Source organism: Spinacia oleracea, chromosome 1 (assembly GCF_020520425.1).
Source record: "Spinacia oleracea cultivar Varoflay chromosome 1, BTI_SOV_V1, whole genome shotgun sequence".
Taxonomy (NCBI): domain Eukaryota; kingdom Viridiplantae; phylum Streptophyta; class Magnoliopsida; order Caryophyllales; family Amaranthaceae; genus Spinacia; species Spinacia oleracea.
In genome coordinates, this window is record NC_079487.1 from 12,493,274 (window position 1) to 12,517,036 (window position 23,763).

The 23,763-nt window shown below is 39.6% G+C and overlaps 2 protein-coding genes across 2 annotated transcripts; both read left to right on the plus strand.

The window, feature by feature from the left end:
- The first annotated feature begins 9,060 nt into the window (after positions 1-9,060).
- Positions 9,061-22,130, plus strand: LOC130462806 (uncharacterized). The gene is made up of 10 exons (XM_056831730.1): positions 9,061-9,085; positions 10,575-10,682; positions 14,515-14,616; positions 18,839-19,157; positions 19,256-19,486; positions 19,612-19,907; positions 19,985-20,425; positions 20,543-20,818; positions 20,906-21,028; positions 21,795-22,130. Exons 7-10 carry the CDS (start codon positions 20,102-20,104, stop codon positions 22,128-22,130), a joined length of 1,059 nt encoding a protein of 352 aa, XP_056687708.1. The 5' UTR covers positions 9,061-9,085; positions 10,575-10,682; positions 14,515-14,616; positions 18,839-19,157; positions 19,256-19,486; positions 19,612-19,907; positions 19,985-20,101.
- A 390-nt stretch (positions 22,131-22,520) lies between these two features.
- Positions 22,521-23,365, plus strand: LOC110788801 (uncharacterized). The gene is made up of 4 exons (XM_056835035.1): positions 22,521-22,622; positions 22,714-22,795; positions 22,881-22,982; positions 23,118-23,365. Exons 1-4 carry the CDS (start codon positions 22,537-22,539, stop codon positions 23,217-23,219), a joined length of 372 nt encoding a protein of 123 aa, XP_056691013.1. The 5' UTR covers positions 22,521-22,536; the 3' UTR covers positions 23,220-23,365.
- Positions 23,366-23,763: the final 398 nt, after the last annotated feature.

Here is a 23,763-nt window from a genome sequence, read left to right on the forward strand (position 1 = left end):
ATTCAAGATAGACTGTCAGGACCAGTCCTGTGACTAAGAAATGTCTATCAAGTGAACTTGAATGTCAAAAGTTGAAAATGGTCTCTGGTCGGAGTTTTCTATAAAGATGGACGCATAGAAAACGTTAGACGACTAGAATGCAAGATGACTAGTAGTTCTGTTTCTTGAACTATGTGGACATGGAAATGTCATAATCATTTGCATAGATACTTACTTTGGGAAGACTAGTATCGGACAGACCTATGAAACTTTACTTTAAGAGATGAAAATCTGTCATAAGTAAATTTCATTAAAATTATTAGACACTAAATCCTCAATACCTGAGTGATTTGAGATTACTTGTTTGAGAACTGGTTACTTTGACGTTGACCAACCGTCGCACCGTAAAAGGAGGCTATAAAGGCAACGCTCAGGTAATCACCTATCAAACGAAGTCTAATCTCAAGATCGCAAGATTGGGATTGTCCTCCCATAAATCGGGACGAGATGCTTAAAAGTTGTACAAGGCCACTCGGAGAGCTAGAAACTATAAAATGCATGGCCGTGCTCAGATGAATCATAGGCTATGATTATCTGTTTATTTGATCAGTTGAACTCTGAAACCGAGAAACACCTCTGGACATAATAAGGATGACAACTCTTACCTTATGTACATGAGCAAGCATCAAGCGACAAAGGAATTAGGCAATGCACACTTGTCCCTAAAGACAAGTGGGAGACTGAAGGAAATAATGCCCTTGGTCCAAGTATGCATTCAAAGCTAAGTCTAATAAATGCGGTTCAGTATTAATTAATTATACAAGTTAATAATTCAGTGAGATCAAGTGAGCTGAATGCCTAGCTAGATGCCGCTTCAGTTCAAGTGGAATTAATAATATTAATCCACAACTTAATCTTAACTGAACCCGTAAGGTCACACAAATAGTACGTGAACGGATCAAGTATTTAAGTGAATTAAATACTCCATTTATGGATATTCGGAATCGACGGATCTCGGTTCCAGTGGGAGCTGAAATCGTCAAAAGCCAAATTATGAATACTCCGGAAACGATTATATTGCCGGAAACGAAAATATGGATCGTATCGGAAATATAAATATTATCCAAGTAGTAGATGTTGCCGGAAACAGAAACATGGTACGTATCGAAAAATATTATTGGAAATGGAAATATTGCCGGAATCGAAAATATTGCCGGAAACGGAAATATTGTCGGAATCGGAAATATTATCGGAATCAGAATATAATTCCGGAATCGGAAATATTAAATATTTGTTCGAAACGGAAAATAATTCCGGAATCGGAAATATTAAATATTGTTTGAATTGGAAATGAATTCCGTAATCGAAAAATTAATCGGAAGCGCGTCGTACGAAATAAACATCGGACGAGCTTGCTAGACGCAAGGCCCAACACGAAGCCAGGCCTGCGCCTAGCAAAGCCCGCGCGCAGCAAGGCAAGCAAGAAGCCCGCAAGCACCGCAAGGCCCAGCCTAGCAACACGCAAGGCCAGGCCCAGCGAGACCAGCAGGCTGGCATGCCCAAGCGTGGGCTGCAACGCTGCTGGGCCGAGCTCTCCGCGCGCGCGCGCCCAGCGCCCTTCGTGGGCTGTGCGTGTGTGTGCGTTGAGTTCGTGCATGCATCAAATCCTTAAGCGTTTAGGATTAGTTTGATTAATTATTATTTTCCTAAAACTACTAGAGTTAGTTGTTGAATTAAACACTAACTTAATAGATTTAATTGGTATCTAATTCTAATAAGATTAGGTTAATTAAATCCTAGTAGGTTTCTAGTTCCAATAATCCTACCCTATAAATAGGTGGTGGCAATCACAATTTATAATACATCAATTCAAGTATTCATATAGTTTTAAGCTAAAAACTAAAGTTAGTAATTTGCCACAAATTATAATCGAATAAACATAAAACCTTAGGCTAAATTCTAGTTAATTGAATCTAAGGCGGATCCGAACGTGCTGTGGACTATCTACGGAGGGACTACACTTGGAGTCCTAAACTTGTTTTTATTCGGTTCGGGAGAAGCTAGGGAGGGCACGCTACAAATGTATGCATCCTAAATTATGCTAATTGTTATGTGGCAATTAATTTGGATTCCTGACTTTATGGTTTTTCCGCATGAAATATATGTTTTATATTTGTCATAACCTAACAGTTAAGTCATCAGAAACAGCACTACAATAGGTTATGGAGACAGGGTAACGGGTGTTAAAGAGGAAATACCAAGCATTTTCCTACTGCCTTACAGCCAATATACAAATAATGTAAGGTGCAATTCTGACTTTATTCACTAATTAGACTGCGGAAGGATCAGTCAGAAACTTTGATTACTAGTGATAAGTTCTCAAACTAATTAATAGATTCCTAAAGATATACAAACAATCAGTATGTCTACCAAGGCGCTTTTGCATCTGTAAATCCATCACATTAATACAAGTGAATAAAGAATAGCCTCTACGCAAACATAGCAAACAGAATAATTGACAACATAAGAACCAAAGAAAAATTTGTTAAGTATTTTTTTTCTTCTCATATTTGACTGGTGAACCTGAAAAGTCACCAATAACATTGACTTGCAGTTAAGGAACACTTTCCTCTCTTGACATGTTAACAAGATGATGCTCAGAAGCCTCAAATGTTGAGGGATCTGCTGTATCCTTCTTGTAAGTTGGATGCGTAATATAAACTCAAAAGTAAAGCCATGTAGACACCTACTTTTGTCCCCATTCCCGCAAGGGAAAGGTTCGATGATGAAAGCATAAAAACTCCACTTGACAACGCATCTCCTATAAAATAAACGAATCTCGATTCCCCGTTTCATTTCACCCGAAACCTGCTATTTATGGAAACCTGCTAAAAATAGTAACTGCCGTAACGGGTAGTTGTTAAAAGTGGCAAATCATAAAAGATAGAAACCTGTCAGAATTAGGTGTTGCATTCCAACATAAATCCTAAATGAGATAGAAAACTGCGAGAATCCTATTCCTAATAGGATTCGGAAATAAGAGTTACGTATTAATTAAAATCCTAACGAACCTAGAGTTCGTAACGGGCCCAGACGCATTCCGTCACAAAATTGATACGCGCTAAAAGACTCAAATTAATCTCAAACTCTACGGATTTTAGGAATTCGAATCTGACTAAACAAAACTGCCCAGACCCTATTTTCAACGCCTGGCTCTGGGCGCCGAAATCTTCGGCGCCCAGGCCTGGGCGCTGAAAATACCTGAGTACGTCTCTTTTCCTAATTCTTTGTGGATTAGAACTCTGCAATTCTATCTTTCCACGAACTCTTCCCTATAAATAGACCCCTAGTTTCGACGTGAAAGAACACACAACAACACATAATATACTCTGAGTATTGACTCTAAATCCCTTAGCCTAAGCCTCTCGCTGCGAAACTGTTCACGCGTTCTGTCGCAATCGATCCATAAATCGAACAGAACGTATCCTGTCCCATAATCGAGATTCGTTAAATAAAAAGGAGAAATAGCAAAGTCAAAGTGGTTAGTTTTCTGAGAACCGTGACGCACCTCTCAAGGGTGCGTCGTAATGTGTCCCTTTTCGATGATTTAACTGCTTTCTTCGCCCTTTTTATGAACTGTTAAACTAACCTAATATGATTTTTCTATCACGCCTAATAAATATAATATTTTTGGGAAATCGGATTATCATGCTAGGTCCCTTAATGCTATTTGAATCAGATAATCACGATCGAATTAGTATTATATGTTGCATATTGCTAAAATCAATTCAGATTAGTTTAATAGTTAACGCATGTCCCTTCAATTATTTATGCTGAGCTAGTAAGGATATCCTGCCTCTGGAGTTATCGACGAGCAAATTACTCCTCTCGGTAGTTACAGTCCCCCGAACCCTCAATCTCTACCTTACGGGTGTATATTAAGAGATCCCCACACCAGGGATCACAAGGGAACCTACGGCCGTCGTGGTCAAACATAATTGCACTCCCTTTATGTCACGATAACCGGGTTTTGTCAGTTTTTCTCATTGTTGTTAAAAACAGAATGACGACTCCTATATTACTAGTCAATTGGGTGTATACTCACAGGAAATCTAATTACACTTGATTAAATAAAAATAATCGTCACACCCACGAGGGACAAGGTCACGCATTAGCCTCGCGCTTTTTCGACCCCCTCACAGTGGCGACTCCACTGGGGATAGTGAAGGAAATACTCGTGCTTGTAGGTAATCAAAATAGCCGAAGAGTGAAACGATCCTACCCCGCGTTTATTTCCCCATCAAGTTGGGACGACCTGAAAATCAGCAAATTAATGTGAACGGGCAGAACATCATAACGAATCTCGGCTCCCTCGGGAGTTGGGACTAAGGATACCTTTTTCGCCAACAGGGGGGTGCATACGCCGCGCATGTTTCCCACTCGGCACTTGTGCAGGTAGTACACCTATCCCGAACCCAATCGCTCGCTCATTAGGTCCCTCTCGCCTGCATGCCGCCTTGGCTTGCACATGCGGGTTGGCCTCTTGAGCGAAATTCGTCTGTTGAAGACACTACCTCGACCGGGGCATGTGTTGGATCTACGATAGAAGCGGTACCAAGCCAGGCGTAAATAAACTACCCATAGAAGCCTATCATAAACTACGTGGCATATTTAATTTTCAAATTCATGTTTGTAATGTAGTTATGTGTAGCGAAATATGTGATTGTGTGTGACAAACTATCCTAGAAAACCAATGACCTTAAAAATTGCCCAAACATTCATAGACTAATTTGCCAAAGAGTTATACCGAAGCACGTGTTCCGCAAACCCGAATGATCACCACAAAATAAGCGACACTCGGGATGGCCTGTAACGAATCCCACAAACGCTGTCACGCGTAAAGGACGTTATTAGGAAAGCACGCAAATCGAAGTCGAATAAACAGAAAACAGAAAACGAGAACCAGCCAGGGACGCATTTTCAACGCCCCTGGCTGGGCGCCAAAATTTCTCACGCCCACTGCTGGGCGCTGAAGTTGCTGCTTGGCTTTCTGGTCAGGCGCAGCAGCTTCGGTGCCCAAGCAAAAAGAAAGTACGTAGCACAAAAATGTTCATCAAAAGAATTGCTACGAGGGTGTAAGAAAAGCACTCGATTTCAAAAGACGACTCGCGAAAAATTAATAACTCTTTGTGTCGTCGTTAGGCCTCCTACGACGGCAATGCTCGGCACCAAAACCGAACATGCTAATAACTATGAATGTCACACAGGCAAGTGTTTCGAAAATCCAAAGAATGACCAAAATAAAAAAAAACCCCCAAAAAAGTGTACCGACAGAAGAAAGAGCGAAAAAGTGAAAAACCAATTTAGAGAGTCGAAGTCTAGACTAAGTAATGCTTGAAACTTTGGGAACCTAAACTTTAGCTTATCTTATGCCTAGGACTGGTCCTGCCACTTGGTGCCGATCAGGGAATCAACGGCTAGTGCGTCTCGAAGATACATCACCAACATCAGGTTTAGTAGCTCCAAGCTCCGTCCGTCGTCCCTCATTTCAAGGATCTCCGCTTCCCCAACCTCGATTCGCACCTCCAAACATGTCCATCGAAGATTTGCGAGACCAGATGGTCCAAATGACCCAACTCATGGGCCAACTGAAAATGGAAAACGAAGCCTTAGCGGCTGCGCAAGCCAAAAATGACCTCGAAAACGAGAAGAGGATCGAAAAAATGGTCCTACAGCAAACCATGGGGAGCAAATACTTCTCCCTCGAGCCTGAACCTTTTTCTGGCAAATTACCAGAAAAGTTCAGTTCATCTGACTTACCAAAGTTCAAGGCCACGGACAACCCCCGTGATCATCTACTGAGATTTGTGAATACCATGAACTTGAAAGGCGTGGACAAGTCCATGTACCTACCTGCCTTTCCTTTGTCCTTGGAACCTGTGCCGCTCAAATGGTACTATCACCAGGACCCTAAGCTCTTCCCCACCTGGGAAGACTTTGTCAATGTCTTCATCAAGCAATACTCGTCAAACATGGATTTCCAAGTCACCATGCGCGAGCTGGAAGTTCTCTTCCAAAAGAAAAATGAGGGTTTCACAACCTACTTTGCTAGATGGAGGGACCAGGCGGCCCAGCTAATCAATAGGCCTCCCGAAATAGAATTGGTCCCAAAATTCATTGACAACTTGGACCCGGCTTACAGACAACACCTTAGGTACCTGGGACTCGACACTTTCAAAAGGGTTTATGATGTGGGAATAAAAATCGAGGACGACCTCGCCAAAACCATACAGAGAAAACCTGCATATAAGACCAACACCTATAATCGGGGTAACACACCCCAAGCCCAAGAAGTCCATGCTGTAGAAGAGGCTCCCGCCCGAAGATACCCTATAAGATGGGTCCGAGACCGAAAGTTTGCCGCACTCGGGTCAACTTTGGCACAAGCCTTTGAAAGACTAACCAATCAAGGAAAGTTGAGACCTATAGGCCCCACCCGTGACCCTCCTGTCAAAAACAAATATTGGGTCGAAGGTACTTACTGCAAATTCCATCAAGGAAATGGGCATGACACTGAAAACTGCTGGCATCTAAAACATACGATCCAGGACATGATAGAGGATGAAGTAATACCTCTCCCTAACGTTGGCAAACCCAACAACAACAAGAGCCCACTCGGCTCTTGTCACATCTCTCTCGACCAACCAGAGAATTTCGACCCCACGGTGTATATTACACCTCAAGGTGCACCACTCGCTGTGGTACCTATGGATCGAATCGAGGGGGAAGTGTGCGGTGTGTGGAACGATGATGCTGAAGATATTTACCTATCTCAATTCTCGGGCCAGGACCTCTTTACTGAAACTTGGCCCGGGTATGCTCTCATTGACACCACCTCTCAGGAGCCCGAGGTCGACCACCTCACCCGATCCGGAAGGATATACCAACCGGATATTCACCCACCTCCTATGGACGACATCCCGGTTAGGCAAACTCCTGAGAACGGGCGGCACACCACCGTCGCGAAAGTCATTGAAAATCCTCTCCTGAAACAACTGAAAAGAACCAAGGCTGAGATTACCATATGGGATCTTATGTGTACTTCAAAGGAACATCGCGAAAAGCTTATTCGCTCACTTGACCTCATCTCATACCCACAGATATCACACCTAACTCATTGGTTAGCCATGTCACGAGAGATGCCGGGGAAAAGGCCATAGTTTTCACTGATAAAGACTTACCCAAAGAGGGGGGTGCTCACAATAAAGCCCTTTACTTAGTGGTTGGATGCAAAGGACAAAACATCCCCATAGCGCTCGTAGATAATGGTTCGGCGGTTAATGTCTGCCCATTGCGAACCGCCCATTGCTTGGGGCTAGGAAGCGATGACTTCCAAACCTCCTCACAAGGGGTACGAGCTTATGATAACTCCCGAAGGCCTGTGTTGGGAAAAATCAACCTTACCATACAAACTGGGCCTGTGGCACGCACCACGGAGTTTCAAATAATCGACATCAAGCCCACTTTCAACCTCCTCTTGGGGCGACCTTGGCTCCATGACTTAGGAGGTGTGGCTTCAACCTTGCACCAAATGGTTAAACTTAACCATAACGGGGTAATACTAGAAATCCGCGCCCCTTCTCTCGACGTCAGTTGTACCATGGTTGGAACGGCCGAAACTGCAGATGACCTTTATGGGTTTCAAATGGAAGAAGCAATCCAGTTCATCGAAGATTATGATCTAGCATTCCTAGACCCGCATGCATCCCGAGTCATCCCTAGAATGCTGTTGGCTCAAGGTTATTTCCCAGGAACCCCGTTGGGCATAAGGAAGAAGGAATGCACATTCCATCCTTTTCCTGACAAATCTACTCCCTTTGGCTTAGGTTATGAACAACAGAGGAAGATATTGCTGACCGCCTATCTAGGCTACGCCTTAACAAAGACAAACAAACCACCCTCCTTCCCCCATATCAAAGGAACCTTAACGGGATGTTTGTTCGGGAAGGAGAAGAACACCCATGATGTGATTTCCCTGAACCCTTCGTTCAGGATGGCTTGCTAAAGCCCGGATTTGAAATTTTCCATGATTGCCACACCTTGGATGAGGCACCCCACCTCACCAAGACTAAAACAGCTGAAATATTGGACAACCAGGCTCTATGGACATTGTTTATCGAATCGAGGCCTATGGAGAACGAGACTATGATGACTACCCTAGCTTTACAAGATGAAGGTTTCGATCCAACCCGGTTAATCTCTCCTGCATCAACACTAGAAGAGGTCGAGAACGGATGGGTGAAGACATATCAGTGGGTCAATGCAAAAGGAATGGAATTCAAGATGAGTACCGGTGAAGGACCGAAGTTTTATGAGACTAAACCCCAGGCTTGAGCCACATAGAGCACCATTAGTAAAAAGCGCCTAGTAGTTATTTAGATTGATAGAAAAAATAATAGAGACTTTAGATGGTCCTAAGGCCCTTTAGAATATGGGTCAGTTTTATTTCAGTGTGTTTTCCTTACTTTCACTAGTAGAAAAAACCCCTGTTGCAGCCCCCTTGTTGCAGCGTACAAGTATAAATACGCTTCAACAACCAGTCGGTCAACGCGGGTCAAACCCTTTAAAGGGTTATCGCAGCGTACATTTTAGTTGTTCGCAACAAATGCGTTTGTTGCAGCGTACAAAATAAAAGCCCGCAGCAACAACCCGTAGTTATTGCAGCGTACATGTTAATGCCCGCTGCAACAAGTCCGCGTTTCAAATTAAAATTTTTACTTTCCTAGTTGCAACGTACAAACCGCGCTCAATCTCTGTTCCTTCTCTGCTATAGCTCCAAGCCTTTTCCCTTAAACAAATATCCAAGGTCGCCGTCGAACTCAGCTCGCGTCGCCGTCGAACCCAAGAGTTGCTCAGCCCTGCGTCGCTGTCTTGGTTCCGTTGGTTGCTCATCTCCCCGTCGCGTCGTGGTTCAGCCCTGCGTCGCTGTCTTGGTTCCGTGGTTCCGTGGTTCAGCCCTGCGTCGCTGTCTTGGTTCCGTGGTTCAGCATCTCCCCGTCGCGTCGTGGTTCCGGTGGTTGCTCGGCGTCGTGGTTCCGGTGGTATGGTGTGTTCAATTTTTATTTTCGTTTTTTATTTTCGTTTTCAGATTAGGGTTCAATTTTAGTTTTTGATTTTCGTTTTGATTATTGTTTTTGATTTTCGTTTTTGATTTTCGTTTTGATTTTCGTTTTGATTTTCGTTTTTGAAACTTAACGACCCAACGAAGTAAATGGGGATTGCTATGTTTCCGAGTATAGATCTATTTCTTTAAAAAGCACACAGCCACTATTTAAGCTTGCTCATAACAAGTAATGGGGAATGGCCTAAGGCTGTTGCTGACTGCTACTCACCCCTTCAGACTGTTGTTTGGATGTTATTTTGCTGATTTCCAAGAGGCTTTTGGATTACCTTTTTTTTTTTTAATTTTTTTAATTTCCAAGTATGCTCAAAGTGTTGAATACATCACTTAGATCAGTAGTATCAGGCCCTTCAAAAACATCAGTATTCACCCGTCTTCTTGGTAGAGTTGGGAAGGGGAACTCTTCATTTGCAGGACCTTACAAAATAATCTCTGTTATCCAACCATCTGGGTTAAAATTCTGTTTTAAGATCTCAAACCTTTGTGTACAGACGATATGGGATGGCTGCTTGACTCAAGTTTACCTCAAGTCAGTTGTGAGTCAAAACCATTAAGTGGTCGTTGTAAACCCAAGACCTTCAGGAAATCACTGGCCTTTGTCCACACTGATTTAGACTATTTAGTATTTACACTGAAAAAGAAGAGTTGAACATTTTCAAGGCTCTCACATATGCGCATGAACTAGCTCTTGTACCTCTCAAAACCTTCCTCTAAGAAACTTTAGCATACGAGCCACACAAACATCATATATAAACTTGAAAGAAATAAGTAGTGTGATGCAGAACATCGTGCCCATTACCAACTGAACTCGTCAAATCTCAGCAATTAAAGATTATTTTTAACTGTAAGTCTGCTATCTTCTGAGCCCCACTTTTTATCAGCTTATTGGCTGCTGCTTTGTGGGTGCGACATTCCGGCCACCTGCCACTTTAGGATAGCTTTTAAATCCTGGAATACTAGAGCCTTGTTTGGAGTAAAGGAAGTTCCTAGAGTATTTTTCAACCTCCTCCATTATTAGGCAAAAGAGATATCTGATTCCAATAGGTTTAAAGGATAAATAACACCACATTTTTGCCGACTGAAGCCTATCAGCATATATGAAAGGCTTCTTACAGCCCAGGTTACAGGATTTTATTCTGGCATTACCCTTCTTCCTTCCCCGAGGTTACGTAAGCACTTAGTTCCGCACTTGAATGCTGCGTTAATGCCAATAACTTGAATAATGTGATTGCTACGTGGTGATGTGGTAGATAGTTAATTTCCTGTTACATGCATTCTATGAGAAATATCTGAATTTGGCCCTCGAACTATTTTCGTTTGATTTTCGTTTTGATTTTCGTTTTGATTTTCGTTTTGATTTTCGTTTTTATTTTGATTTTTTTGGCTGTTTTTCAATTATTTCTTTAATTTGCAGTTAATTGTGAAGATGGGTAGATACGCATATGGTTGAAGAGAGGGGCGATGATCGTACTGCCAGCATAATCTATCATCGTGCTTGTTCGAATTTCAACAATTGCATAAGGTATTGATATATCTAATTATCTTCATAAAATTTCTCTTTTCCTCTTTTGAAAGTTGAAATCAATAGTACAGTAAGTGCATATCATTTTTACGATAAATAAAATTTGGATAAGTATAGTAAGTGTAATAATAAAACGTGTACATTAGTATTCTATGCTTAAGTATCCATTCCGTTTTACTTATTAGGACTGTTTTTGGACTTCTAATATCACTTCAGTGAAGCATTGATAAACTTAAATGATGTAACCAAAGATTTGCGGAACTTCTTAATGATTTTGTGACTTCTTAATATATGTGTTTATGTGTGGAACCTTTTGTTGTTGTTATTAGTAATGAGTCGTCGTTGGATGTATGGTGACCATACTACGGCAGAATACTTGAGTGGGGTCGCAGAGTTCATTAGACGTGCTTTAGCACACCAACGGAGTACAAAAGCCGAAAAAATCTATTGTCCCTGCCGTGATTGTAACAATATCAAGCGGTTAGGTGACATTGATGAAATTGAGGATCATTTATTTCGCCGTGGGTTTAAGCAAGATTACCATGTTTGGTTTTGGCATGGTGAAACAATACCTGATCGTCCAAGTTCTAGTGTCCATGAATTTGATGTTCAGAGTAATGAGAGTGATGATGATATTTATGAGAATAATGAGACGGATGATGATGAGGAAGAAGATGATGAAATAAATGAGATGATGGATGGGCTGAAAGATCACTTGGACGAACGACCTCAGATGTTCGAACAAGTATCAAAGGCTGCTGAAACTCCATTGTATCCCGGTTGTACAAAATTCAGCAAGTTGGAATGTGTGTCAATACTTTACAACCTCAAATGTAAAGGTGGTTGGAGAGATGAACACTTTGACACCTTATTGGAGTGGGTAGGTGAATTTTTGCCGGAAGGGAATGATATCCCCACCTCTACCTATTATGCCAGGAAATTGATGTGTCCCTTAGGCTTAGAGGTCGACAAGATAGATGCTTGCCCAAATGATTGTATCCTTTACAGAAAAGAGCATGAACATTTGGATGAGTGTCCAACATGCGGCGCATCTCGTTACAAACGCAAAGGGGCAAATTCAGCTAAGAGGGGCCCGCCTGCTAAGTCTTTGTGGTATCTTCCAATCATACCTAGGTTTGAGCGTATGTTTTCATTGAAGAAACAAGCAAAAAACTTAAGGTGGCATGCGGAAGTGAGGAAGAAAGATGGACTCCTTCGACATCCTGCAGATTCTGTTCAATGGAGAAATATTGATAAGAAATATCCTGAATTTGGTAAGGAGGTTAGAAATCTAAGGCTTGCTTTATGTGCAGATGGTGTGAATCCATATGGAACTCTAAGAAGTCAACATAGCACATGGCCGGTTCTTCTAGCAATTTATAATCTTCCTCCATGGCTGTGTATGAAGCGGAAGCATATCATGTTATCACTCCTCATCTCGGGGCCTAAGCAACCTGGAAATGACATAGATGTGTACCTGGCTCCACTCATAGATGATTTGAAATTATTGTGGAATGAAGGTGTTTCAATGTTCGATGCACACACCAATTCAAGCTTTACATTGCGAGCTATGGTTTTTTGTACCATAAATGATTTTCCGGCATACGGAAACTTGTCTGGATACAAAACCAAAGGAGAACAAGCATGCCCTATATGTGAAGAGGACATGAAGCCCACATGGTTGCATAATTTCAAGAAAAATGTTTACCCAGATTTCAGGAAGCACCTCAGTCGATATCACCCTTATCGTAAGAAGAAGAAAGAATTCAATGGGTTCACCGAGGAAAGAGTAGCTCGTACGCCTTTGACAGGATCACAGGTTTATGAACGAATAAAAAATGTTGAAACCAAATACGGCAAGTGCTACAAGTCCAAGTCTAAAAAGGGTGTTTTGTGGAAGAAAGTATCTCCATTATGGGATCTTCCCTACTGGAGAGATTTGTCGGTTAGGCATTGTCTCGATGTAATGCACATTGAGAAAAATGTGTGCGATGCTATCATTGGGACTTTGCTAAACATGCCTGGAAAGACTAAGGACAATGAGAATGTGCGGAAAGATATGAAAAAGAGGAATATTCGACCAGATTTGTGGCCTGTTGAAAAATCTGGTGCGGGTGGTACTAAGACTTATCTGCCTCCAGCGTGTTACACAATGTCAAGAAAGGAGAAGAAGCAGTTTTGTGAGTGCTTACATGGAATTAAGGTTCCCTCGGGATATTCGTCGAATGTAAAGCGCCTAGTATCTCTCTCGGACCTTAGGTTGGTTGGTATGAAGTCTCATGATTGCCATGTAATGATTAATGTGTTTTTGCCAATTGCACTTCGTGGGATATTGCCGAAACACGTGAGACATGTTATAACAAAACTTTGTGTGTTTTTCAATTCTATATGTGCTAAAGTGATTGATCCGGAGAAATTAGATTCTTTGCACAATGATATTGTTGAAACTTTGTGTCGATTTGAAATGTACTTTCCACCATCTTTCTTTGATATTATGGTGCACTTAATTGTCCATTTAGTTCGAGAAATCAAGTTATGTGGTCCGGTGTTCTTAAGATGGATGTATCCTTTTGAGAGATTTTTTGGGCATTTAAAGGACAAAACAAAGAATCGGGCAAGGCCGGAGGGTAGTATCATTCGGGGAGTCCTTGAGGAAGAGATATCTCAATATGTAGCTGAATTCTTAACAAGGCTTGAGCAAATAGGTCTTCCAAAATCTCGTCATGCAGGGAGGCTTGAAGGGCATGGGGTAATTGGTAAAAATGTGATCTCGCCTCCATCTGAAAGGAAGAATAAGGCACATCTTTGTGTGTTGCAGCATCTTACCGAGGTCAATCCTTACATAGATAAGCATTTGCTAGAATTGCAACAAAAGAATCCTAAGTTGAAGGAAAGAGCGTTGATGCAAGAACATAATCGCACATTTGTTGATTGGTTTAAGAAGGAAGTAGCCGAGGAAATGAAAAAAAATCTAGATGTTTCTGAAATGGTCCAGTGGTTAGCTCGAGGTCCTCGACTATGTGTTCTGTCTTATGAAGGGTATGATATCAATGGGTTCACATTCTACACTAGAAGACAAGATGAAAAGAGTGTGGTGCAGAATAGTGGAGTGAAGCATGTTGCAGCATCTAGGGTCTATGCAAGCGCCAAGGATAGAAGACCGGTTGATGCGACACAATCATATTATGGTGTTATCGAAGAAATATGGGAGCTTGATTACAACAAATTTACGATCCCTGTATTCCGGTGCAAGTGGGCCAACAACCATAATGGGGTGAAACAAGATGAAATTTTTCCTGGTTTAACATTGGTTAACTTTGATCGATTAAGTGATAGTGACGAGCCATTCATTCTAGCATCACAAGCTAAGCAAATTTTCTATGTGGTAGACAATGTTGATCCTATATGGCGTGCAGTTGCCCAAGGCAAGAGAAATATTCTGGGTATTGATGTAGTTGTGGATGAAGATGAGTATGACAAGTACGATGAAACACCCCTGTTACCAACGGCTGTTCAACCGTTACCGGAGGAGGAAGATGCAAATAATACTAATCATATGCGTACAGATCATAGGGAAGGAATTTGGGTTGTAAACCGTAAATGAATAAGATGAGTTGGCTTCTGGGAATAGGTAATTCTAGCTAACTGAATATCAGATTAAATGTATCTTTTCTAGCATTTAGGAAGGTGTAGTTTGTACTTCCACATCTTTAATTCTTATTTTATACTTCCATTGTGTTCATGATTATACTTTTCTAGCTTTCTTTAATTCTTACTGTACTTCCACATCTTACTTTTGTTCCTGACCAAAGTTTTCTAACTTTCTGTGCAGATGACTTGAGATCCCCGAGTCAGAAATTTTCAGAAGCTTTCGGTGATTTGTGTCTTTTCAGAAGTTCTCAGAATCGGAAAATAAAGCACGTATTTACTTTTGGTGAGTTGTGCGTTTTCTCCTAGTGTTGCGCTAATTAACATGTCTCCTAATCTTGAGCTAGAATGACCTAAATCAAAACGAGCGGGCTTAAATTGACCTTAGTTGAATAAATTGACCTAAATTGACCTTAGTTGACTAAATTAGCATAAATATGAACCATAACTACCAAACAAGTCTCAAATGGCATAAATTGATTGAATTGAGTCTAGGTAAGTTAAAACTAATCATATTAATCATTTAAAAGGATTAAAATGAGTGTTTAGGTTCTTTAGTTCAAAGTTGGGAGCGGAAATGTCATTTTAGCTCTATATATGACATATAACGACCCAACGAGCCATAAATGTGCATGAATAGGTTCGAATGAGTTTTAGAAACTTAAAACTATGCATATTAGTCATGTAATAAGAATAAAATGAGTCATTAGGTTCTTTAGTTCAAAGTTGGGAGCGAAAATGTCATTTTAGCTCTATATATGACCTATAACGACCCAACGAGCCATAAATGTGCATAAATAGGTTGGAATGAGTTTTAGAAACTTAAAACTATGCATATTAGTCATGTAATAGGATTAAAATGAGTGTTTAGGTTCTTTAGTTCAAAGTTGGGAGCGAAAATGTCATTTTAGCTCTATATATGACCTTTAACGACCCAACGAGCCTTAAATGTGCATAAATAGGTTGGAATGAGTTTTAGAAACTTAAAACTATGCATATTAGTCATGTAATAGGATTAAAATGAGTGTTTAGGTTCTTTAGTTCAAAGTTGGGAGCGGAAATGTCATTTTAGCTCTATATATGACCTTTAACGACCCAACGAGCCTTAAATGTGCATAAATAGGTTGGAATGAGTTTTAGAAACTTAAAACTATGCATATTAGTCATGTAATAGGATTAAAATGAGTGTTTAGGTTCTTTAGTTCAAAGTTGGGAGCGGAAATGTCATTTTAGCTCTATATATGACCTTTAACGACCCAACGAGCCTTAAATGTGCATAAATAGGTTGGAATGAGTTTTAGAAACTTAAAACTATGCATATTAGTCATTTAATAGGATTAAAATGAGTGTTTAGGTTCTTTAGTTCAAAGTTGGTAGCGGAAATGTCATTTTAGCTCTATATATGACCTATAACGACCCAACGAGCCTTAAATGTGCATAAATAGGTTGGAATGAGTTTTAGAAACTTAAAACTATGCATATTAGTCATGTAATAGGATTAAAATGAGTGTTTAGGTTCTTTAGTTCAAAGTTGGGAGCGAAAATGTCATTTTAGCTCTATATATGACCTTTAACGACCCAACGAGCCTTAAATGTGCATAAATAGGTTGGAATGAGTTTTAGAAACTTAAAACTATGCATATTAGTCATGTAATAGGATTAAAATGAGTGTTTAGGTTCTTTAGTTCAAAGTTGGGAGCGGAAATGTCATTTTAGCTCTATATATGACCTATAACGACCCAACGAGCCTTAAATGTGCATAAATAGGTTGAAATGAGTTTTAGAAACTTAAAACTATGCATATTAGTCATGTAATAGGATTAAAATGAGTGTTTAGGTTCTTTAGTTCAAAGTTGGGAGCGAAAATGTCATTTTAGCTCTATATATGACCTTTAACGACCCAACGAGCCTTAAATGTGCATAAATAGGTTGGAATGAGTTTTAGAAACTTAAAACTATGCATATTAGTCATGTAATAGGATTAAAATGAGTGTTTAGGTTCTTTAGTTCAAAGTTGGGAGCGGAAATGTCATTTTAGCTCTATATATGACCTACAACGACCCAACGAGCCTTAAATGTGCATAAATAGGTTGGAATGAGTTTTAGAAACTTAAAACTATGCATATTAGTCATGTAATAGGATTAAAATGAGTGTTTAGGTTTGTTAGTTCAAAGTTGGGAGCGAAAATGTCTTATTTTAGCATAAATATGAACCATAACGACCAAACAAGTCTCAAATGGCATAAATTGATTGGACTGAGTCTAGGAAAGTTAAAACTAATCATATTAATCATTTAAAAGGATTAAAATGAGTGTTTAGGTTTGTTAGTTCAAAGTTGGGAGCGAAAGTGTCATATTAGCCTAAAAATGAGTTCTTAGGTTCTTTAGTTCATAGTTGGGAGCAAAAATGCCTCATTTTATCATAAATATGAACCACAACGACCAAACAAGTCTCTAATGTGAATAAATAGATCGGATCGATTCTTGGAAAGTTAAAATTAATCATATTAATCATTTAAAAGGTTAAAATGAGTCCTTATGTTCGTTAGTTCATAGCTGGGAGCGAAAATGCCTCATTTTAGCATAAGTGGTGTTTTCTAGACTTATCTCATATGAGTATATGATTTCATGATATAAGAGAAGTGAGATTGTCAGATTTCCTCATTAAGTTTCTTAATCATTGTTGCTTGAGTTTAAGTGAAACTCAATTACATAATTTCATTTTACGATCTAACTTACATACTACTCCGTACTATACTAGATTAATAGAACTTGTTTATAGAATGAGTTAGCTGCCCTGCATTCTCATATTGCCTCAACAAACACACCAAGAATGACAAAGAACATTGCAGATCAGATCAGCACAGATCAATGCAGATCAGATGAGGGTAGCACTGATCTGTGTTGATCTGTTCTGCACTGATCTGTGCTGATCTGATCTGCACAGATCAGTGCAGATCAGATCAGCACTGATCTGTGCTGATCTGTTCTGCAGATCTGATCAGTGCAGAACAGATCAGCAGAGATCAGTGCTGATCTGATCTGCACTGATTTGTGCAGATCAGATCAGCACAGATCAGTGCAGAACAGATCAGCACAGATCAGTGCTGATCTGATCAGCACTGATCTATGCTGATCAGATCTGCACAGATCAGTGCATTCCACATATATAATTTTTCATGCTTGTTGGCTTGTTGCTGCTATAGAGTTCAAATTCTTTGATATGATTTGATTCTTTGAAGGCCGGAGCATGTGTCAACTTAGTATTCTATCAATTGTTCAATTACATTGTAAAGCGATGTTTTGGTCCCTAACAAAAAGCGGAGAGGAATAAAAAGAGGGAAAAGGGGTGAAATGGATCAAGGAAGGGATGTGAAGGTTGGTTTTTCTGGTGATGTATCCATGGTGGGTGGAAGTGAGAGTTGCTTTAGTGGTGACTAGTGAGGTGACGGTGATAGTGGTGGTGAGGTGATGGTGGGGTGGGGTGGATTGATTTGGGATGATGGTGGTGACCATTGAGTCATTGACCAATGAGAGACTGATAGAAATTTGGGGGAATCCAAGTCCAGGGGGAAGTCTGGGGAACCAAACAGCCCCTAAATTTCTTTCTCTCTATGCTGTTCTTATTGATTTTCCATTATGTTGAGCTTTGACATATTTACACTTAAATTTCTCGTTCATTCTTCAATTAGTGCCATCTCTTTTGCATGATCCCCTTTGCACAAACTAGAGACTTAAAATTGGTGGGGAGTGGTACTGTTAGTTGCTGTTGTTTCAAAATTGACCTTGATTTATCTCTTCTGACTGCCATAAAACTAGCATCTGCAAATCCTTGATGAAATTTTATTAACCAAATATTTGGTTAAAATAGTGTCAATTGTTCCTCTATGGTTTCACTTTAAAAAAATGGACTTACCTGACTACCTGTCTCAAGCTGCAGATGCAACAGTCATATTGTTATAATTCGAACAAAATCAACAAGGGGGGAACATTGCAGATCAGGTCAGCACAGATCAGTGCAGATCAGATCAGCACTGATCTGTGCTGATCTGTTCTGCACTGATCTGTGCTGATCTGTTCTGCACTGATCTGTGCAGATCAGATCAGCACTGATCTGTGCTGATCTGTTCTGCACTGATTTGTGCTGATCTGTTCTGCACTGATCTGTGCTGATCTGATCAGCACTGATCTGTGCTGATCTGATCTGCACTGATCAGTGCAGATCAGATCAGCACAGATCAGTGCTAATCAGATCAGTGCAGAACAGATCAGTGCAGATATCACAGATCAGATCAGCACTGATCAGTGCAGATCTGATCAGCACTGATCTGTGCTGATCTGTGCTGATCTGATCAGTGCAGATCAGTGCTGATCTGATCTGCACTGATCAGTGCTGATCTGATCTGTGATATCTGCACTGATCTGATATCCTTCTGTATGCTAGAGCACTGATTTGCTGCTGCGCGCACATTTTGTAACCACTCTTCTGTATGTTTTACTTGATGCAGGAACAACATAGGTACGATGAATGAAAACCAAATTGTTGTTAGGCATGAATCAGAAGGTGGCAAGACTCCCACAACGCGTGACGAATCACAAGATGTTAGTACGATTACAAAGACCATTAAAGGCCGTGGTCCGTCAAAAGGTGTTAAAGTCGCTAAGCCTATGTTCCTTGAGTATAATGTATATAATGTCCCCGATGGACAATGGTCTCATGAATACGGGAAGCAAGTTGGGAGTTGTGCTACTAGAATTAATATTAACGTCCCATTATATCCAAAGGTAGATGAGCAAATCAAGAAGGGGTTTTGGGAGGAGACTAAGGTAAGCATTGGATATTAACTTGATTTGTATATTTTAGGGATTATTTAATTTGATTTAAATACTATTTTTATAATCTAACTTTTTTTAATTATTAACAGCTTATGTTCCACATTACTGATGATTCTAATCATTCGAGGGAGAAATATTTTCATTCTTGTGTGGCGAAACGATTTAGTTGTTTCAAGAGCAAGTTGGTGCGCCGATGGATAACTATGAAGGAAAAGAAGCCAAAAAATCAAACAAACAAGATGCCTTGGGATGTCTACAACCATATCACAGAGGATGATTGGAAGACTTTTGTTAAACATTATTTCCTGCCAGAGTCATTGGTAATGATAATATTTCTTTAACTTGTCCTTAAAGAGTTTTTCATGTAGCAAACTGACATTGGTTCTAGGACAAAAAGTTATCAGAAAAAACATTTATTTCCATCTTTTTATGTTGTCTTTGACAGCTTCGTAGTGAAAAGGCGAGGAAAAGTGCATCATGCAACAAGAACCCACATCGCACCGGCCAAAAGGGTTATAATAGAAAGCGACTAGATTGGATAAAGGATGGACGACTTCCACCAGATGCAGCTTTACCTATCTCGAGTAGCTCCTCGGTGAACTCATCAGTGACTCAAATGTTAATAGAGTTAGAAAATACAGATCAAAGGAGTGGATTTTGGCCCATCAAGTACAAAATAAAGAGGGAAAGTGGGAAATTGACCCGAACGATACAGAAGTTGTTGAAATCGCAACAAAAGCTGTAAGTAGCGATAATTAATTAATATTTACTTGCTTTGATTAGAGAATATAAAGTAATTTTACTTTCCTAATTGGCAGTTAGAGTACATCGCAGAAGAGGAAAAAGGAAATCTTTCTTTCGAACAGGGTGAGGATGCCCTCACTAAAGCTATAGGGAAAAAAGATCATCGTGGGCGTGTCAAGGGAACAGGTGGCATGGTTGGTATCAAAAAGGCTTTCGGTCCGTGTATTCGACATAGTAGAAGTGACCATGGTGAAGCTTCATCAGAAAATTACGAATCAATCAGAGCTTCTGTGAAAAAGGAGTTTGAAGGTGAATTAGAGAAAAGGGTAGAGAAGAGGGTGGCAGAGGCCCTCCAAAAGCAACTAAGCACCTTGTTAAAAACAGGACAACTAAACTCCATTTCTACCCCGATACCTGATGACCTCCACTTAAATGATTCTGCCAGAGTTGACCTTGATGTTAGTGCTACAAGAACCACTCGTCACATCTTAGTGCCGCAACCACGCGAGCTAAAGGTACGACGTAGTCACTCTTTTTTAACATAGTTGCTTGATCCTTTTATGTTTTTAGTTGACATTTACTTAATAATCTGTATCACTTACAAAGTTGCATTGAAACCTTTGTTTATGAAGGAAAGGACTCCATGTCGTCTTGCCCTTGAGGAGAAAGTTTCAGGCAACAACATTGTCGTGGCGGATGGTATGGTACAACCCTCAGATGGTGCATTGCCCCAACATTTTACATCGATGAAGCCTGGTCACTATAAAGTCCAAGTTGATTTTGTTTACGACGGACATGTTGATGATATTCTTCCGGTACCTACGGGAGATGGTTTCACTAACTTAGGCGGTGCTCTGGGTAGTTTTGTGCAATGGCCCATACACTTAGTGATTTTCGAAGACGGCGAGGTATATATGTTTTATTGTTTAGAATGTATATGTTCACGCAAGCACATTCGACATCTTACCTACTCTTGTTTTTGTTAAATTTTAAAGGATTGTATTTCACCTCCTAAAAAGAAGTCCAAGTCTAATGTTTCTAAAGAGAGGGATGGTAGCTCCAAGAAAAAGACAACGGTGTTAGCAGCCCAAAAGAAGACAACAGACTTACCATCCAAGGTAAACCCTCTAAAACTCATTCGAACCTAAAATGACATTTTCGCTCCCAACTTTGAACTAAAGAACCTAAGGACTCATTTGATTCTTATTACATGACTTATATGCATAGTTTTAAGTTTCTAAAACTCATTCGAACCTATTTATGCACATTTAAGGCTCGTTGGGTCGTTATAGGTCATATATTGAGCTAAAATGACATTTTCGCTCCCAAATTTGAACTAAAGAACCTAATGAATCATTTTATTCTTATTACATGACTAATATGCATAGTTTTAAGTTTCTAAAACTCATTCGAACCTATTCATGCACATTTATGGCTCGTTGGGTCGTTATATGTCATATATAGAGCTAAAATGACATTTCCGCTCCCAACTTTGAACTAAAGAACCTAAACACTCATTTTAATCCTATTACATGACTAATATGCATAGTTTTAAATTTCTAAAACTCATTTGAACCTAATTATGCACATTTATGGCTCGTTGGGTCGTTATAGGTCATATATAGACCTAAAATGACATTTTCGCTCCCAACTTTGAACTAAAGAACCTAAGGACTCATTTGATTCTTATTACACGACTAATATGCATAGTTTTAAGTTTCTAAAACTCATTCGAACCTATTTATGCACATTTAAGGCTCGTTGGGTCGTTATAGGTCATATATTGAGCTAAAATGACATTTTCGCTCCCAAATTTGAACTAAAGAACCTAAGGACTCATTTGATTCTTATTATATGACTAATGTTAATTGACTATTGTTATAGGAATTTTCGCATCCAAAGAAGTCGAATTCTAAGCCTAAGTCCAACTTAGAGGTCGTGGGTAGTTGTGATCGTAAAACACAAGAATCAACCACCAAAAGCAAGAAAGCGGGACTTGTACACGATGCAATTCAAGGTCTTGGCCTGTCATGCAAATACTTGCAGTTTATCATGACTTCGGCGCCTGATGATATATATGATAATACTACCATCCCATTGGCGGCCTCAGTTTGGCACTCGGATTTTGATCAAGAAACATACATAACTGCGTCTGATATAGGAGAGTTCCTTCGCGGGGCGTGCTTAAACATTTCAGCGATCCAAGTCAACATATTGTAATTAAATGTTTTATTGTTGTTAATAAAACTATTATTTCTTTGAAGTTTTTTCTCTTTATCGATCTTAATAGTGTAATCTTGTTTATTTTGTAGGTGTTTATTGCACGATCATGCCAAATCATTTGAAATGTCTCGGATTTCGTTCATTTGTCCCGAGATTATGTCAAGCACTAGAATTAAGGCCGACCCTGGAGCGCCAACAATGTATTTGAAAAACATTTTCCAAGCTGAAATTGAAAAGGAGAAGATGGGTAATCCTAACCTAACTAATTGGTTTTTAATCCCATATAATCAAGAGTAAGTGTGTTATATTATATAAGTTTCATATAAAATATTAATTATTATTGTTATTAAATATTTAATATATCATTTATAAATTATACAGAAATCATTGGAATTTATACGTGATGGACCTACGTAGAGGTTATGTATATATTTTCGATTCTGCTAGAGATCCACGTCGAACAGATTATGCATGGGGAATCTTGAGTTTGTAAGTTCTTTTGCTTACAAATTACATTAGTCTTTAAGAAACCTAAGCCAAAATCATATTCATGAGTACCCATGTTTCGTTAATTTTCTAGGGCATACCAAGTGTACAAGTGCAATGGTGGGCATTGTCCGAATAAAACGAGTTTTAAGTCGTGTAAACCCATTCATATAGAGGTATAACATGTTTCTTAATTAGCTTTTTGCTTTGTTTTTATTAATTATTGGCCTTGCAAGATAAAGTATTATGTTTCTTAATCAGTGTGCTCAACAAATCGGCGGAACTGAGTGTGGCTATTACGTTATGAAGTTCATGTTAGAGATAGTCACGTTACAACATGACTATGAAGGCCGGCTAGATGAGGTAATTAAGTAACTAATTGATTCGTATTCTAGACTATTAATACATTGTCATTAGTTGCTTGAATGTTAAAATGTGACATTTCATTTGCATTTAATCGATCTAATATATGCTCCATCAATTTTTTGTTTTTGTAAGGTCTATACTCCGAGGACTGCGCCTTATGCTAGTGAGGAAATTGATGTGGTTCGTGAGCAATGGGCGAAGTTTTTTACCACCAAGTATTTATTATTGACCTGATGGCGCTTGATCGTGTTGGTTTAGATGTTATAGAACAATCTTTTATGTTAAAATGTATGCGTACGTTGAAATTGGAACGTAAATGTATTTAAATGTATCGGTATGTGCACTTTTGGTTTTGGGATATATACAAAACTCCAGTTGTTGTTTTTATATTTGTTATACAGGTTGCGTTATTCTATTATTGTTTTGACAGGTTTCTATATTTGGTGCAAGGCACTCTAGGTATCCCTAAACAAAATTAGAATTTTCCCGCCAAAAGTGCTTTTTTGCAGCGTACATATATGTTGTACGCTGCAACAAGGGAAAAAAATTTCGCAAAAATTCAGACTTGTTGCAGCGTACAAATAAATGTACGCTGCAAAAAATTGAGTAATTCAGACTTGTTGCAGCGTACAAATAAATGTACGCTGCAAAAAGTTGGGTCTGTTGCAGCGGGCTTTTATATGTACGCTGCAACAAGTCCAAAATTTTGCCAATTTTTTGGCACTTGTTGCAGCGTACATCTAAAAGCCCGCTGCAACAAATCACTTTTTGCAGCGAA